This window comes from Tachypleus tridentatus, chromosome 2 (assembly GCF_004210375.1).
Source record: "Tachypleus tridentatus isolate NWPU-2018 chromosome 2, ASM421037v1, whole genome shotgun sequence".
NCBI classification, from domain to species: Eukaryota; Metazoa; Arthropoda; class Merostomata; order Xiphosura; family Limulidae; genus Tachypleus; species Tachypleus tridentatus.
The window spans coordinates 14,480,585-14,497,880 of record NC_134826.1 but is presented as its reverse complement, the minus strand read 5'-3'; the positions used below and the strand labels follow the sequence as shown (position 1 = coordinate 14,497,880).

The 17,296-nt window shown below is 34.0% G+C and overlaps 1 protein-coding gene across 1 annotated transcript; it reads left to right on the top strand.

The window, feature by feature from the left end:
* Positions 1–232: 232 nt before the first annotated feature.
* LOC143243944 (sodium channel modifier 1-like) lies at positions 233–13,325 on the top strand. Its single transcript, XM_076487795.1, has 5 exons — positions 233–294; positions 1,033–1,121; positions 1,613–1,719; positions 10,232–10,337; positions 13,136–13,325. Exons 1-5 carry the CDS (start codon positions 233–235, stop codon positions 13,189–13,191), a joined length of 420 nt encoding a protein of 139 aa, XP_076343910.1. The 3' UTR covers positions 13,192–13,325.
* The last annotated feature ends 3,971 nt before the right edge of the window (positions 13,326–17,296 follow it).

Below are 17,296 nucleotides of genomic sequence, written 5' to 3'. Positions count from 1 at the left end.
CTGTTTTGCTTTCTTTTATATACTCTCAACAATCACCCTATTTTTTACACAAAATTAAAGGAATAACAGCAAAGTTGTCACTACTTATAAAGATGTAAATATTTTTGTTATTTTCCAGGTCTGTATAGATAACCTTTAGAATATTACTTTCTGTAAACCACAATATAAAGCAGTAAATTTTCACTGTTCAATAATTCACATACCACTACCTTCAACTTTTCAGCGTAAGTGCATGAGTGACTTGCTTGTTGGTCACATTCCTGAAGATGAGGCTTTACTTCTCAAGAATGGCAGGTTGGTGAGAGTTTAATTAATAAATTTGTAGCTACAAGTTTCTATTATTTACCTAAAAATAATTTGGAACTTTTAATTGTTGAATCTCAGGTGCAGTTATGAACATCAAAATATTGCCAGTTATGCAATTATTTGATTAGATATATAATGACAAAAGTTAGCATTATGTTTTTACTGAATTTGTTAGTGTGATCATTTCATATCCAATCTGTAGCTTAGAATGAAGGGGCATTGTTATTTTTACTGACTACAAGCTTTATCTGAAGACAAAAATATGCTGATAAAGCATTTTATATTGGATTTAAATAAGTGAACTTACTGCTAGTTATACATTTTTTTACACATCAGTGAAAGTTAACATCTGTTTTCAAATTAAAATAGAAGTATTCATTTCAAGGTAGATAAAATGAGGGATGACTTAGTGGCCTGAATGGCCTTCCATCATTGCACTTTAATTTCTGAAGTTTGGTTTTTAATGAACTATTGCACCTACCACATAAAATCTGAAGCTGTAAGGAAATATTTAAGAAAGAATTTTTATCTAGTCCAGTTGTGTTAGAATTGTTATTTTTTTATAGAAAGATCTTTTTGATATTGGTGTTCTTGTTCATGTGGACATACAGATATTTGAGTTATAAAATGCATAATTAAGAAAGATCACTAAAACATTAAATTTATGTATATATTAAAAATATAAATATTTTGTTCATTGTGGAAAAAAAATCTTCCTTTATTTAGATACACTTGTACTGTGTGCTCCTATCGTCCTATTTTTGATACCATTGAAACTTTGTCCTTACATAGAAAAGGAAAGAAGCACTTAAACAGTAAGTTGGTTAAGATAGTTTGCTGGAGATTTGTGTATAAAAATAGTCTTTTAACTTCAAAAGAGTGTTATTTAATTATAAATGTGTTATTGTCTACAAGATATTTCATACTAATGCTATTTATGTAAATTAGATGTTTTATGTCATTTAGAAACCTTGTGGTAGCACATCATTGTATAAGTGCACATATAAAGGCCTACTGTATTTCCAATGCAATTTTATCTGTACTCTATTTTTTTAATACACAATCCAAGTATTTTACTGTATTGTGTTAATTGTCATACACAGTCAACCAGTGTTCATTGAGTGGTTGATAGTGACCACTAGTGGCCATGAAAATAATCATTAAAACGTGTGCTTTGCATGATGTGAAATAAACATCATAGTGTCTAACTCAGCAAATAGTACTTTGTTTAAATTCATTGTTACTTTGTGATTTATAGTATATCAGTTAAAAGAACTGATTACTTTTTCTGTTATTTTTTTCTTAGACTTAACTAGGTATCTTGCTCAACAGCATGAGTTTGTTTTGCTCAAACAGAAAAAAGAACATGAAGCATTTATAGAAACAGGCTCAACAAAACTTTCTGGAGAGAGGGTAGAAGAATATTTTTTTATCCATCTTTCCTTTTAAAATAAAATTACCTAATAATAGCACATAGAAATTAAAAAATTTAAGTATTCAATAAATGCTTTTTCATCCCTCAAGACTTGATTGTTGTTATGTAACAAGAGTGTATATTCTACTTGGTTTTCTGTACATTTGCAAATTGTTATAATGCCTGTGAACATCTTTAGAAAAGCTCTTTCTGTTGTGAATTTAGACTAAAATTTGTGTGTTTACATCGTGCTTTTAACCTTATTCCAATACATAAGAAGGGTCAAGATGATAAAAGCCCTTCTGTCTGTTGTGGTTGCCCTCGGTGTGGATTCCCATACATGGGAGGGGATCTCCTAGGGAAGGTTCTGTTCTTTCAGTTTACCTACTCTGGGATCTAAACATTCACCCATGTGTTTGCCTTGTGTGGCAACCTGTGAAGGGGAGAAGAGAATCCTGGTGGTTGAGGGGTTCAACCCCAACACCACTTTAGCCTTGAATTCCTGTAGATGGGTGGCCCCTTGAGTCAATTGGCTGGGTCTCTAGGTAAACAACCATGTCTTGAAGATTCCTGAGCAGCAATCCTCATCATCTCTGTACCACCTGTTGCACCTCATTTTCTAATATTGCATTCACTTTCAGACAAACCTTTAGGGCATATGTCTCCCTTTTCATTCAGAAGGGACTAGAGGGACTTGCTGGATCTCCAAAGTCAGTAAAGAAGCTTGATCTGGTGACATATTGATTGAAACATCCACATCTCAACACAGTGAACTCCTCTTGCATTAAAAGGCAATTGGGGATATACCTATTGAGGTTACACCTCATGCTACTTTGAATTCATCACAAGGAGTTATTGTTGAGAGGGATTTGAAGAACATCCCAGAGACAGAAATTCTCACTGGTTTCTCCACCCAAGGAGGTTCTGCAGTGGTATTATATCCAATTGCAAAGAGGTAATTATGATGCCGAACAATGTCCTCGGTCTCACATTTACGTCACCGCGTCCACCTGCCACCATCAAAGCAGGTTATTTTAAATGCAGTGTATGGCCATACATTCCAAACCCTCTCCGATGTTTCCAGTGCCAGCAGTTCGGTCTTTCGAAAATGTCATGTCGTGGTTTCTTGGCGTGTGCTCATTGCAGTGGCAAGGAGCATGATGCCTATGAGTGTGAAATAGACCCTCATTGCATCAATTGCAATAGCTTTCATCCATCCTACTTTCATTCTTGCTTTAAATTTTTGGAAGAAAAGAGGTGCAGCATTTGAAAATGATTCATAACATTACTTATCCTGAGGCTTGAAAATTGCTGTCCACCACTTCATCTCAGATGTATGCTGTACCTGCACTTCGTTCCACAAGCCGACATATCTCTCTGTGCCTCCAAATAATCATTCTTTGAACAAATGAAAAGTCTTTTGACCTCCATGGTTAAAAAAAAGATGAATCATCTTCAACATCCATCTCTGTCCCTTACATTCTAACAAACCCCAAGATTCACATCTTTTGGTTCCAGGTACAGGCATTTCCTTGGATACATCTTCTTCTCCCATCCCAAGATGCAAAACAATCATTCATTCACATCCTCAGTCACTGGAATCCTCTTTTAACAGCAAAGACCTGCCCAATCCACCCAGGGCAGGATTCATGGAGGTCGATAGTCCTCCCTCGAATAAGGACAGTAAGGAATAAAGTTGTGGTCATAAACAGAAGGGTTCTCCACCCAATTTGCCTACATGTAAATAAAATGGCCACCCTGATACAATGGAACTGTCCAGATTTACATTCTAATTTGGATGACATCAAAACACTGATTGCTTTCTGCCATCCTAGAAACATTACAAGAAACATTTGTGAAACCCTGCCGATACAGTCAGCTTTCTGCGGTTTTCTTTGTACAGAAATGATAGGCTGTGTGATGGACAAGTGCATGGAGGGTGGCACTGTTGGTTGATCAGTATGTGCCCATCCTGTCTTTTGTCACTCAACACATTCTTGGAGGCTGTAGTCATCCGTGTTTCCTTGGGTCATACCATCTCTCTACCCATCACCTGGAAGAGCATGATCAATCAGACCTTGATGCTCTCATTGAACAGTTGCCATCTCTCTCTTTCATCCTGGGGACTTTTATGGACATCATCCCCTCTGGGGTAGTTGGTTATTGAGTATGGGTTGCTCCATGAAACTTACTCTCTGATCACAATCTTTCTCTTTTCAACAGTGGTTTTTTCTACTTATTTCCATGCACCTAGTCTGTCCTTTACTGCTATTAATTCTCTCAATTTGCTCCCCTACTATTCTACCATTTTTTTTCATGGAGGGTTGACAACAATCCACGAGACAGTGATCATTTTCCCTATAATTTTAAGAAAGATTGGCCATGGTTAATGCCACCCAACCTGCATGCCCAGGTGGAAGCAGGATCAGACAAACTAGCTGTCTTTCACTGCTCTCGCTGAACTTGATCCTGCCATCATTTGTAAGCCATCAATAGACGACTGTGTGGCAGCAGTAACTGACTGTATTATACAAGCAGCTGCTCAGTGTATTCTTAAAACCTCTACATGTTTTATAATATATCCTCGTCCATGGTGGAATCCTGCCTGCTTCATGGCACGGAAGGCTTAAAAACGGGCCTGGGACACACTCTCGAACCTCATCACTTTCCAGCGGGCCCATGCACATACTCGGTGGGTAAGATGTTAAAGCCAGAAGGAATCTTGGATTAAGTTCACAACCAGCATATCTTCTACTACCAGTTCCAAAGTCACGTGAGACAAGATTCGAAAGGTCAGTGGGCAATATAATTCTGTCCCCCTCTCAGTCTTGCTCTCTGATGGCCAGGAAGTAGCTGATACTCGGAGCATTGCTGATACCCTAGGTGAAAGCTCTTGCTGGGAATCTAGTACTTCTGCTTTTTCATCTACCTTCTTAGTCATCAATACTCAGGCAGATCAATCACATCTTTCCTTTCGAGCTGATTGTCTCTATGACTATAATCATCCTTTTACACTGGTAGAACTCAAACTGTCCCTCCATTGGTCTAGCAGTACATTGGTTGGACCTGATGATATACACTATGACATGCTGTGCCATCTATCCACTGCTTTTTTTGCTATTCTTTTTTATTGTTTCTAACAGGATCTGGCAGGAGAATGTTTTTCCTGATGCCTGGCACCAGGCTATTGTCGTACCTTTCTCTAAGTCTGGGAAGGGTCCCAAGATTTTTTCAAACTACCATCCAATTGCTTTGACAAGCTGTCTTTGTGAGACCTTAGAGAGGATGGTTAATGCTCGTCTTGTCTGGTTTTTCGAATCAAACAACCTCGTTTCACCCACCCAGTGTGGGTTCTGACCACAGCGCTTCACCATGGACCATCTGATTCAACATCAAAAGTCAATCAGAGAAGCCTTTCTCAAAGACAATATCGTGTATCAATATTCTTTGACATTGAGAAGGCTTATGATACAAGATGGAGGTATGGCATTTTGTGAGACCTCCATATATATGGATTATGTGGCCATTTGCCCATTTTTATTAAGTTTTTTAATGAACAGGAGATTCCAAGTCTGTGTGGGTTTGACACTTTCCTGTTCTTTTCTACAGGAACTTGGAGATCCTTAGGGCTGTGTTCTGAGTGTCACACTTTTCAGTATTGAAATTAATGCCATCACTGAATAACTCCCTCTCACTGTTGCAAATGGGCTCTATGTTGACAACTGCCACATCTCATGTCAGTCGTCGAACATGAGGTATATTTAGAGGCACCTACAGACTGTCCTCTATCTTTACTCAAGTGGACTGCAGCAAATGGCTTTAACTTCTTTCTCTCTCTGAAACTGTTTACATGCGCTTTTGCTGCTAACGGAGTATTCACCCTGATCCTGAACTCCGTATCACTGAAGTTGTGCTGCCTGTGGTCCCTGAGACAAAGTTCTTGGGGCTTATCTTTGATCGTAAGCTGACCTTTATAACACATATCAAACAGCTATGGGTCAAATGTACAAGAGCACTGAACATCCTCTGTGTTCTCTCTTTTACCACTTTGGGAGCAGATCGACTTTCTGTGCTAAAGATATATCGTGCTCTTATTGATCGAAAATCAATTATGGATCACTGGTCTATGGCTCTGCCAGATCATTGGCCTAAACGATGCTGGACCTTATTAATTATCAAGGACTTTGGCTCTGCACTGGGGCTTTCTGCATTTCCCCAGTTCAGAGCCTACACATAGGGTCTCATGAACATTCTTTGCACCTCTGTCATTTGCAACTGTCCTTATTATATGCTTCAAAACTTTGTTCCTTACCAAAGCATCCCACCTGGAGTGGTGTTTTCCTTTTTCAGAACAGATGGTCTGTTATTGCTCCTTTTGGCCTTCATATCCAATTTTGAATTTGGTCTGTCCTTGGATAACATTACTGTATCCACTGGTCAACCCATCCTACCATGGCTTCTTACAGTCCCCAATTGTGATCTATCTTTAAGTCATCTGAGAAAAACAGATACTCCTAATTGGAAGTACCATTTTTTATTTGCTGCACATCTTTCAAACTATCCTTCTATTCCCATTTACATGGATGGTTCAAAATCAGGTGACTGTGTGGGCTCTGCCATGGTTTGTTGTGGTTTGGTGATTGCATGCAGAATCCCTTCTACAGCTTTTGTATTCACTGCTGAACTGTATGCCATTTCTCTTGCCCTGGATCACGTAGAGGCTAAACAGTACTCAATCTGCACTATTTATACCCCCCCCCCCAATTTTATATACTGGCCCTGGAATCACTTTGTTAGTTCTCATACTGTTCTTGCTGATATTCAAAACCAAGTGGCCTATTTTTCTTTAACATCTACTTCTATCCAGTAAGGATCAGAAAGAGAAAGTTGTTATAACTAGACTACATATTGGTTACAGTTTTGTTTTATCTAGGACTGATACATTGATGTGTTGTCTGTGTGACACTCAGGCCACAACAAGCTACATTTTACTGTCTTACCATCATTACGACTCTCAATGATGACACCATTTTAGAGATGTTTTGTCTCAAGGTTTATGCATAATGTTGGACAGTGTCATTGGTGATGGTGACACTGTCCATCTAACAAATGTTTTTAGTTTTTTAAAAGCCATTGATCTTTATAATACTATTTAAGTTTTTAATTCATCAACTAGACCTTTTTTTAATGATTCCTGTTTACAAATTAAAGTACAACTAGTTTGATGTGAAATTAGAAAATAGCCATGACGTCAAATAACCCGAAACCTGGACTGGAAAGGCCAACTTAGGTGATGACTGACGCTGATATTTTAACTTACCTGATGGTCATCCTGGTGAGTTATAAAAATTTAAATTGTGCTACAAAAAGACTTTTAAAACTTGTATTACTTTACTTTCTGCAAAAGGCTGTGACATCAAATAATTTGAAACCAGGACTGGAAAGGCCAACTTCAGGTGACTTACACTGATGTTTGAACTTGCCTGTTATTCATCCTGGCGAGTTATGAGAATTAAAAATTATGCAACAGAAAGTCCTTTAAAACATGTATTACTATACTTTCTTTCTTTCTACTGTAAACTAGATGTAAAAATTGAATTTAGTGCTATTTAAGTTTTTATTTCAAAAATTAAACTTTGTTTTGTTTTACTGTGATTCCTTTTTACGAATTTTAATAATTTTACTTTAATTTTAACTTTTTATTGGATGTTTGGTGTAGATAACCTACTTGCTTTGCACCATAAAATGCCAAACCAATCAACCCTTTGCTCTTACTGGGGCTACAATCCCTGCTCTTATCTCTGTCCAGAGTACTCTTCTGACAGTCATGATAAGATATTTTTCATCCAAACATACAACACTCCAGTTTCATGTGTGACTTTTGTCCAGTCCTGTTCTTCAACTTAGGATCTCTCCTTGCCTGTGCCTTTCACCCATCCTCCTCGTCTGTGTACCAGAGACCTTGGTCTGTTGGCCATAGCTTCTGGCCTTCATGTTCTTCTGTTCCTCACCTGTCCCACTTCTTCATCTGGTTGTTTGTTCAGGGTTTGTCTGTTTTAACTGTTGTTCTTTTTAGGGCCACCCTGCAAACACCTTCCTTTCTTCCACTTTCAGAATACCTTCTCTTTTCTGGTTATTTTTTTCTGATATTTATGCTATTTATTTTTCCTGTGTTCTTAACCATTTCTCATGTGTTATCCACTCTAGATCAGGACATGAGTTGCATGGGAAAGTTGTTTGACCTGTTCTCCTATTGCTTTCACTTCCTTTTCCTATCTATTCTTTCACTTGGATCTGGATTGTCTACTTTTGTTACATGCTATGTTATATGGCTTGTGCTGCCTCCTTTCTTGTTCCAATGAATTCTTCCTCTGTATTCCATGATCTTTCTATCTATTGTGCTCCACTGGGTGGGTTTGTCAACTCATATAACTGGCATATTCTGACACACCCATGGATGGCCACCCTCTCTATCTTGTTTCTTCACACCAAATTTGCCATCTAACTATGTTTTTAGCTGCTTGCAGCCTCTCTTTTGGAAGAGATCATTCAGGTTCGTATGTGGACTTTCATATTCCCAGTACTTTCATCACTCTCTTTCCTGTACATCATAGTCACACGTGCAACTCTATGTTGTTATGTTTCATATTATACCATATGCTGAATCCAAGGTGCCTCTCGTAGATGTTTTTTACCTGAGTAGAATGCACTTGTTCACTAAATAATTTTTCTTTTATGCAAAGATGTTCCACTGGATTTTTTTCTGCCCAGATGGACTGCACGTGACATACTCAGTAATTTCTCAAGGCATTTCCTTCAGATGTTTTTGGACATGCTGACTGCACTTGTGAATTGCACAATCTGTTATATACAATATATAAGCAAAATACTATCAAGGCACTTACACTGGAAGTGTGCTGCCTGGATGGACCACACTTGACATAATTTGATGGATACCAAGTGTTTACCCTGGATGTTTTTTGCCCAGGCAAACCACACTTGTTGATTTTATAATCTTATGCAAGATGTTTCCACAGTTGTTTTTTGACTGGATGGACCAGATTTCGTATAATCTGACTTATCTCAAGACACTTCCCAGGATGTTTTTTTGCCTATCCAACTGTAATTGTGTCATGTACTCGCACTTGTTACATATCTGAATATCTGATGTACTGTCTGTTGTCCACTGGTGGAATCAGATTACATGACATTGTGCCTGTCTCTTAAGTTCTGCCCTAAATGTCTTATTTGTTCATTAATGGGCAAAAAGCATACTTGTTCTAAAGAAGTGCTATACATCACAGGTGTGTCTTTTATAATTGTGGCATACCTTTTCTTTCAAGGCAATTATTTTTGCACCTCCACCGTTGTGATACGAGATTCTAGTTTTGGATAAAATTGTGAATGTGTTAAGTACTTTCCTTCCTCTCACCCACTTCTTGCTCTTCCTTCCCACTGGATTACTGCTGTTTTTTGCTTGTACTTGCCATTTATTGAAAGTGTACTTGGTATGTTTGTTGGAAGGTAAGGACACAATCAGCACATGCTGTTGTAATTATGCAAAAATGAAGGGGTGTAAATGACTGGTGCACTGTGGAAAAGAATTTGAGCAGTTCTCAGAAAGCAACTCAAGGTTGAGGGAGCTTTGAGTGAGAGGTGGTAGGTACTTATCAGAAGTACATTTTCGGTGTCAGAAAATGTTAACTTTTGTTTAAAACCTACTTGAATTCATGACAATTTCTGATTGTGGTTTTATGGGATAATTCAGTTACTGTTTAAGTGAATTTAAATTCAGTTTATCAAATATAAATTTAATTCATTATGCTTCTCAAGATACTATGAAATGTTGTTTTCCTTTATCTATTCTAATACTTTGGCTGGTAGAAGTACCGTGGTTACAGGCTGTAAAGGGACATTTAATTAATGATTTTATGAGTTCAATAATGCTTAGTTAATCTGTTCTGTTATCTTTCCTTTCTTAAACACTAATTGTGAAGAGAAAAATGTTTAATAGTAGAAGATAAAAACAAACTAACATGAGAACATTTTGGTCTCAAAATGTAATAAAACATTTATTCAGTAATGTATTGTATGAAGATGAGAACTTGAGGCTTATGGCCATTTTTGCTAATTTTACATTTTTGGTGTATTAGTTTGTCATCATTATGACATCAGAAGTTATGTGTTGAAATGTGGAATGTATGAGACAACTGTGAGGTTCAAGATTTTATATATATAGATTACTGTGTAAATGTTTTATTTTATCACTGAAAGTTAGAATGATAATGGTTTAAAAGTTATAAACAGTATTGTGTACAGTTGTTTTCTTTGTCAGCTGTGCTATTTATAACTTTTAAACCATTATCATTTAATTTTCATGATTTAGAATAGTTGTATTAGGTCTAGAGATAGTGTTAAGTGAGCATATATATAGATTTCAACAATTTATTTTATATTATATTACTTATAGACATGTTTTTCAATATGTAATGCTTTTTATTTTTTACTTAGAAGGTGAAGGAAAAATCATCCTACCATAAATTATTAAAGAAAAAACCTTACAGCAGCTGTCAAAGAAAGCTCAAGATCTCTATTGAGAGCAAGAACAAAGAGCCTAGTAAGTAACTTTCTCAGTTTGTGGTTTGTAACTTCTGAAATTAGGTACATGTGTATTTATGTGTGTATGCTAAGAAAAAACCTTACAGCAGCTGTCAAAGAAAGCTCAAGATCTCTATTGAGAGCAAGAACAAAGAGCCTAGTAAGTAACTTTCTCAGTTTGTGGTTTGTAACTTCTGAAATTAGGTACATGTGTATTTATGTGTGTATACTGTCCTATCCATTGTTGAATACAGTGTGTATCCTGCATATTAATACTTAAATCAGTGTCAAAATGAAGCACTTAATCTTACAAGTGTATTAAAACAACAAACAAAAAGTTATAGAAGGTTGAACAGTGAATTTATTTTGTATATTCTTAGTTGAAGGAAAAAAATGAATATTTCACATGCAGTTGTATGGGAATAGTTAAATGCTAATTTAATTGGGCAATATGTTGCAAATTGCTTATTAAATATAGGAATACACTTAAATATACGAAAAACTAAAAGTATATAAATTTTTTTATGTTGCCAAACTAATTAAACACTATATTTTGAGTAGTATTTGAGGATACTTATTAAGAAATGTAGTTAATTAATAAAATATGAACTTAAATTCAACACTTTTCATTGTTACACTTAAATTGTTTGTGTGAGTTATATTTAAAGAAATTTAGAATGTCACCATGTCCAATAATGCTTTGTCTGATGACTTTGATTCTTACCAATAATCCAGTATCATAGTCCATATGCTACATCTTCTGCAGTGGTTAAACATGAGATAAGACTGGAAATCTTGCTTTTGTAAACCCATACCTTGCTGCTTCTTGATTATGTTACATGCTATTGCTTTGGACATGCAAATTATTACCACTGATTATCTTGTTTATGAATTTCCACTTGTTATATGACATTACACTTGTCTTACCATGGCCGAGATACAATATGTTACAGCTTGCTTTCTGAATGGTAACAGTTTCTGAAGTTGATCTTTATTTACTTTCTTTAAATGCTGTTAATTAACTGCAAAGGACATCCCACATTTTGGACATTTTAATAAGTGCCAAACCTTGATACATTTATAATATGAATATTTTGCAGTAGTAAGATCTATTATATACCCTTGCCAAATCAATTAATTTTTTTTGTAGCATCGAACTACTTTTGAAATGCCAATGTTAAAATTTAGTTCTGATATGTGGTGGTCCATTGCAACTGTTGTATGTATATATCATCTGTGGTTATGATGTAAGTTGCTGATTTGGATATTTAAAGTCATATTAATACAATCAATTATCTGCATTGGTTAATAGACTGAAGTATTTAACTTTTACTTTTCATTCCTGTGTTATTGAATGGATTAATTATTTCAGTATTACAAATGATAACTTGTCACCTAATTTATTTTATAGACAGCTGCTCAAGATAGAATTTTATCAATCTTGTGACATCTTGCTTGAGTTCTTCTGTGTTCATTATCTAACTCTTAGTTTTTCCTAAGTACAAAGTACAGCATGGATAGAAATCATGAGCAAATTAATGTGGAGACAATGTGTTTTCCACTAGTTTCTTTATGGCTGTACATAGGAGTAAGCTCTCAGCAGTGCTGATTAGTGATGTCAAGAAAACCCACTTGTAGAAATATATATGCAAAAATATATTTTGGGTTGAGAAAATATTTTACATAGAAGAGCGAACGACGTTTTGACCAGTATTTTTTTGTGTAAATTGAATTGAGGATGGTTCTTGTGGACTGCTTCTGCTTTTTGTTACATCTGCTACTGAAGATGAATGAAGATTGTTTTCACCACTGTATGCATGTTTGTCAGCAGAATTTCTCTAAAATGAATGCATTTGAAGGAAAGTTGGAACACATTTCAAGTATGACCCAACTTAGAAGTGGTTAGTTTTTTGGAGGGTCAAGGTCATAAAAAAACATTTTACTCCATAACTCAGTCAAAAATTGTGATTTTGATGAGATTGGTGGATACATCCATCGAATATTATTCCTCATTGTTCTGCTAAAATAGTCTGCATCCATTGATAATGACAGACATACAGACACATTTTTAAATTTTTTTGAGAGCCATGTATGATCAACACTGCATGGTGAAGGTGTATGTCCTTTGCTGAAAGATCCTCTAGTTTGGTATGTTTTGAGCTCCATGCTGAATTCTTCAGGTCTTATGAATTGGGTTTTTTTTCTCATTGACAAGAAACAACACTTAAAATTTAGGAAATTAAGTTTTAAGAATACAAATGGAAAAATCAAGTCTTAACAAAATTGAACTTGGATCTACTTAAAACAATGTAGTTGGAAGTTTAATGTCTTTAATGAGGAATGTTTAGTGTGTTTAGTCAAAAGTTTTATGTATGTGTATTCAAAAGTTCTTAGTGTATTTAGTAAGAAATAACAAGACAGTTTTTTTTTATGTTTTGCCATCTTATTTACTTTTTTCAACTGTTTGGATGAGAACTTTTTTAAAGATGAATTTAAAATCATTAATTAAAACAATGCTTTATAATGTAAGAAATTCAAACTTGATACAAATGATATTTTTTAACATGTATTAAAATATTGCATTATTAATTTTTCAGGTTCTTGATTTATTTTATTTTAAATATCTTCAGTTTTTGTGTCATTGGACAGTTGTTTCTTCACTGTATTTAACTGTGGAAAACCTGATTTGATATTTTTGGTTTCATCTTTTATCAAAGTTGTATCACAAAGTAGTACCATGTCCTACATAAGAACAATGCTGTTTTTTTGGGGGGACTGCTATAAAATAACTTGTTTTTTATTGTGACATTTCTAAAGGTTCTTTGCCAGCTGATGAGTCAACTCCAGCAACATGTGATAACGTTAGAACCTAAAAGACCTTCAGATGGACCATCTGTGAATTTGTTGGTAAGAACTTACATGAAGAACCTTCAAAAGAAAAGGGATTTTTCTAAAGTGGTACACCAGTCCAGGAACAACTGTGTTCAACCAGTTCAGGCTCTATGGAAAGAACCTCAAACTTCAAGGACAGATTCAAAGCAGAAAGTAATAAACCTGATGAAAATGCTTCAACACCATCAACAAAACAGATGGAAGAAATGAATCTTGCAAATCCTGTTCTGGAGGAGAAACGTAAAAAAAACTGAATACTACTTGAAACTCCGAGTTAGTTTTTCCATCTCATTTAACTACTATTGAAATGATACAATGACATGCTGTAGATTGTTTTATTTACATAATGTATATTGTTTATTTGGATTGTACACATGCACATATTCTTACCATATAATCTGTCCGTGAATGTAACCACTCTACTCTTTCAACCTAAATGGATAATGTTTTTTCTTTAATGAATATTATGTTTTTTACCACAATTTTTAAAGTAAGTTTGAATGGTATGCTTGTTTTTTATTGTTTATTATTAACAATAATGACACCTATGAAGGTTAGTTTTGCCCATTACTAGCTCAGTATATATGTTTAGGAATAATCTGAGTTTCCTAACCTAGCAAAACCTTTGAATGCAATTTGTTTTGTGACTAAAATAATTCATAGTAGTGAGACATTCAACTGATGAATAAATGAAATTTGTTAATTCTAGTCTTTAGACATTGCTTGATTTTATATTACATATCTCAAGTCTGTTTCTTAAAATTATCTTAAGTAATCTTTTGATTACTTTTTTATTTATGGTATGTAGAGAGTTAGCTTAGTTATTAGAAGTTATATATGATAATATTATAAGTGTTGATAGATTTGACTATATGCAGACAAGTTTGGTATTTGAGGCAAATTTGGAAAGTTCCACCTTATTACTACTGTATTAGTGTTATTATCGTTTGAAGTTCATTATACTATATATATTTGTATTAAAATTTGTGATGATCTATAAGTAGTGAAACTCACTTGATGAATTACTATTGAATCTCAAAATTGATTTTACAAAATCTACCATAATTTGGTAACAGATTTAAACAGGAGAAAATATGTTAGATTAATTTCTCATATGAAGTTTTGCATAAGTTTAGTATTTGGTTTGTTTCAAACAATTCTGTGAAATTCCCAAAATGTTTTAGTGCTGATGAAAAGGCTACTTTTGTTCAGGACTGCTCCATTTGACATTGATTTGCACTCAGAAAACTACGATAAATTGTCATCTGTTTCTTATGACTTGTTGGTGTTGAATTATTTAAAACAATTGAAGTGTTTACAATGAGAAAAACAAAGTATCTTATTTTATTACTTCTTCTGCTTCAGTTTTTTTAGTGATTAGATTCTAACATTTTTGGACAGAATCTATTTTTTCTGATTGTTTTAACATCAACATGAACCCCATGATGACTAAATCCACAAATTTTGTATTTTCTGCAAACATAACACTTGCAACTGATATGGATGTTCTATAAGTAAGTATTTTGCTAGAAACAGTGGATGTTCACTAGACTTGACAAATAGGAGGAAGAATTAATTTCCAAATAAAACTTTCTACATGAGATGGATCAACTAGCACAAAATTTATATTGTTTAAAATCTCTAAAGCTAAACTGTTATTGATAGTCAAATTTATGATTTATTATATTATTCTGGATCGTGGCCAAACCACTTAAGTTCTGTACAACCAACTGCAGGAAACTAAGCTTATTTAACCTAAGTTGGGTGAGATATAGTTGTAAGTAGTGTACAAACTATATGAAACATAAGAAATAGGTAAAGTATATTGTAGGACAGAAATGATTCTAAATTTAGATGGTTTAAGTAATTACTTTATGATTAAGTAAACAATATCATTTAATATTTACCGTTTTTTTTGTAACACTAGTAGGGTTAAAAACAAATGTAGTACTTTAGTACTGAATTGTTTATGTAAGTGACTAAAATATAAGGTATTGCTTTGTAAAATAAAGTAAAACAGAGATTAGTGGACAAGTTCACTTACATTTTATAGATGGACAAAATGATTAAGAAATATTTTAATAACTTGTAGGTCAGGGTGGAAAAAAGATTGGGTTGGATGTTGGGTCAAGGATGAAGTGGCTGAATTTGATAGTGATGAAGAAGAACCTTCAGACTTCAGTGGATGACCTTAACTGTATGGTTAGTAAAATTATATATGTATATATAAGCAATAAATTATTTTTCTGTTTTAATAGTTTAGTATGTGTACCAAAGAAAAAGGTAATAAAATCTAAATTACAGCACAAACCTTGACATAGCAATAAGTTAAGTATGACTGATGGTGCTTCCTTTGGTTTACAGTGTGACATCAGAAATTTGCATTATTTTGTCACATTTAACTATTTTATTCTAACATTTCAACAGATACAAATAAATATTGCATATAATGAAATTGCTAACTCTACTACATCAAACTCATCTCCCCACATTGATTTTATCATTCTCAAGCCTATAATATCCAACCAGATATTGAATATTAAATGTGTGGAATCTGTTTTACACAAATCATCAGGTCTAAGAAGTGAAGCTATATAATCTAACCATTATACATATGAAATAGGCATAAGGATAATACCTATTACTTTGGAGTTAAAAACCAAGCTTAATGTGTGCATTTATTTTTTGTTAGGGAACAAATCACCACCTTATTGTTTTAAGAAAGGATGCAAAAAACAGTATGCTGTGCCTCAGTACTTTCATCAATGTAGAGTGATAGTGTGAATATGGTGTGTTTATTGTAATACAGATCATCAGATGTACTATAATGTGATGAAATATAGTTTACATTCTGTGTTATACTGTTGTTCCTGTGTAAAGGTTTCATCAAAATCTGTTTAGAATGAAATCAATTTCCTCTGCTGTTATTGGTATATGATTTAGTGACTTGTTAAATACCGTGTTTCTCCGAAAATAAGACAGGGCTTATATTAATTTTCACTCCAAAATATGACACTAGGGCTTATTTTTGGGGGATGTCTTATTTTGATATATTAAAAAAATGAAGTTACAAAGTAAAACTATTAAACTAACCATTTAAAATAAACTATTATTAAACTATTAAACTAACTGATTAATACTTAAACAAACTAATTAACTAACTATTAAACTAATTAATAAATTAATTTTTTTGTATTTCTTTCCTCTTCCTGCCACTCTTAACTAGAGCTTATTTTAAGGGTAGGGCTTATATTAAAACTATCCCCAAAAATCACACTAGGTCTTATTTTATGGGTAGGTCTTATTATCGGAGAAACACGGTAGCAGTTTTTTACGTTTTTATTCACATTTATATTAAAATGTTTGAATCCAGGTGTAACCACATTTTGTAGTATGTGATATGACTAACTGTGTGAAAAAAGGATAAATTTTGACTTTTCATCTTTTGTACAGTTTGATCAGTGAGATGTGTAGCATTTTTCAACTTTCATACGTGGTTCTGCCAGTTTATTTCAGAATATGTGTAGGATTATGCTGTGTTACAGACCTGGAGTTATCAAACTTCTGTTATACTTTTCACCAATATACTTTTTATAATATGCAGATAATAAAAGAAAAATATTGTATATTATTTGAAATTAATATTTTCTTTATTCACATGGTATTTCACAAGAAAGAAGAGACCTGAGTTGAAAATTTGCAAGTGACTTAAATGCTAAAGTTCAAGTGTTAGGTTGTCTAGGTCTCAACTATAATAGTTGAACCTGCATGAATTGTATCTTGATCTTATGACTTTCTAATATATGTCTTCATATTTTATGTAATGTAAGTTGGGAAAAAAAACTTCAGGAAAAATGGACTGCAAAACTTAGTTCTGTACTCAGAACTATACAGATGCCTTATGACTTTACTACAGTTAACATTTGTAAAGCCACATGTAAAATTATAGCCTAGCTCCCACTAGTTGTTTTCAGACTGTTACAGAATAGCAGCAAAAACTGTATTACTAGTGTAAAGTCACACACATCCTGAATATTTTTTGTAATGTAAAATAAATGTGGGCTTATTTTTATCAAAATTCTTTAC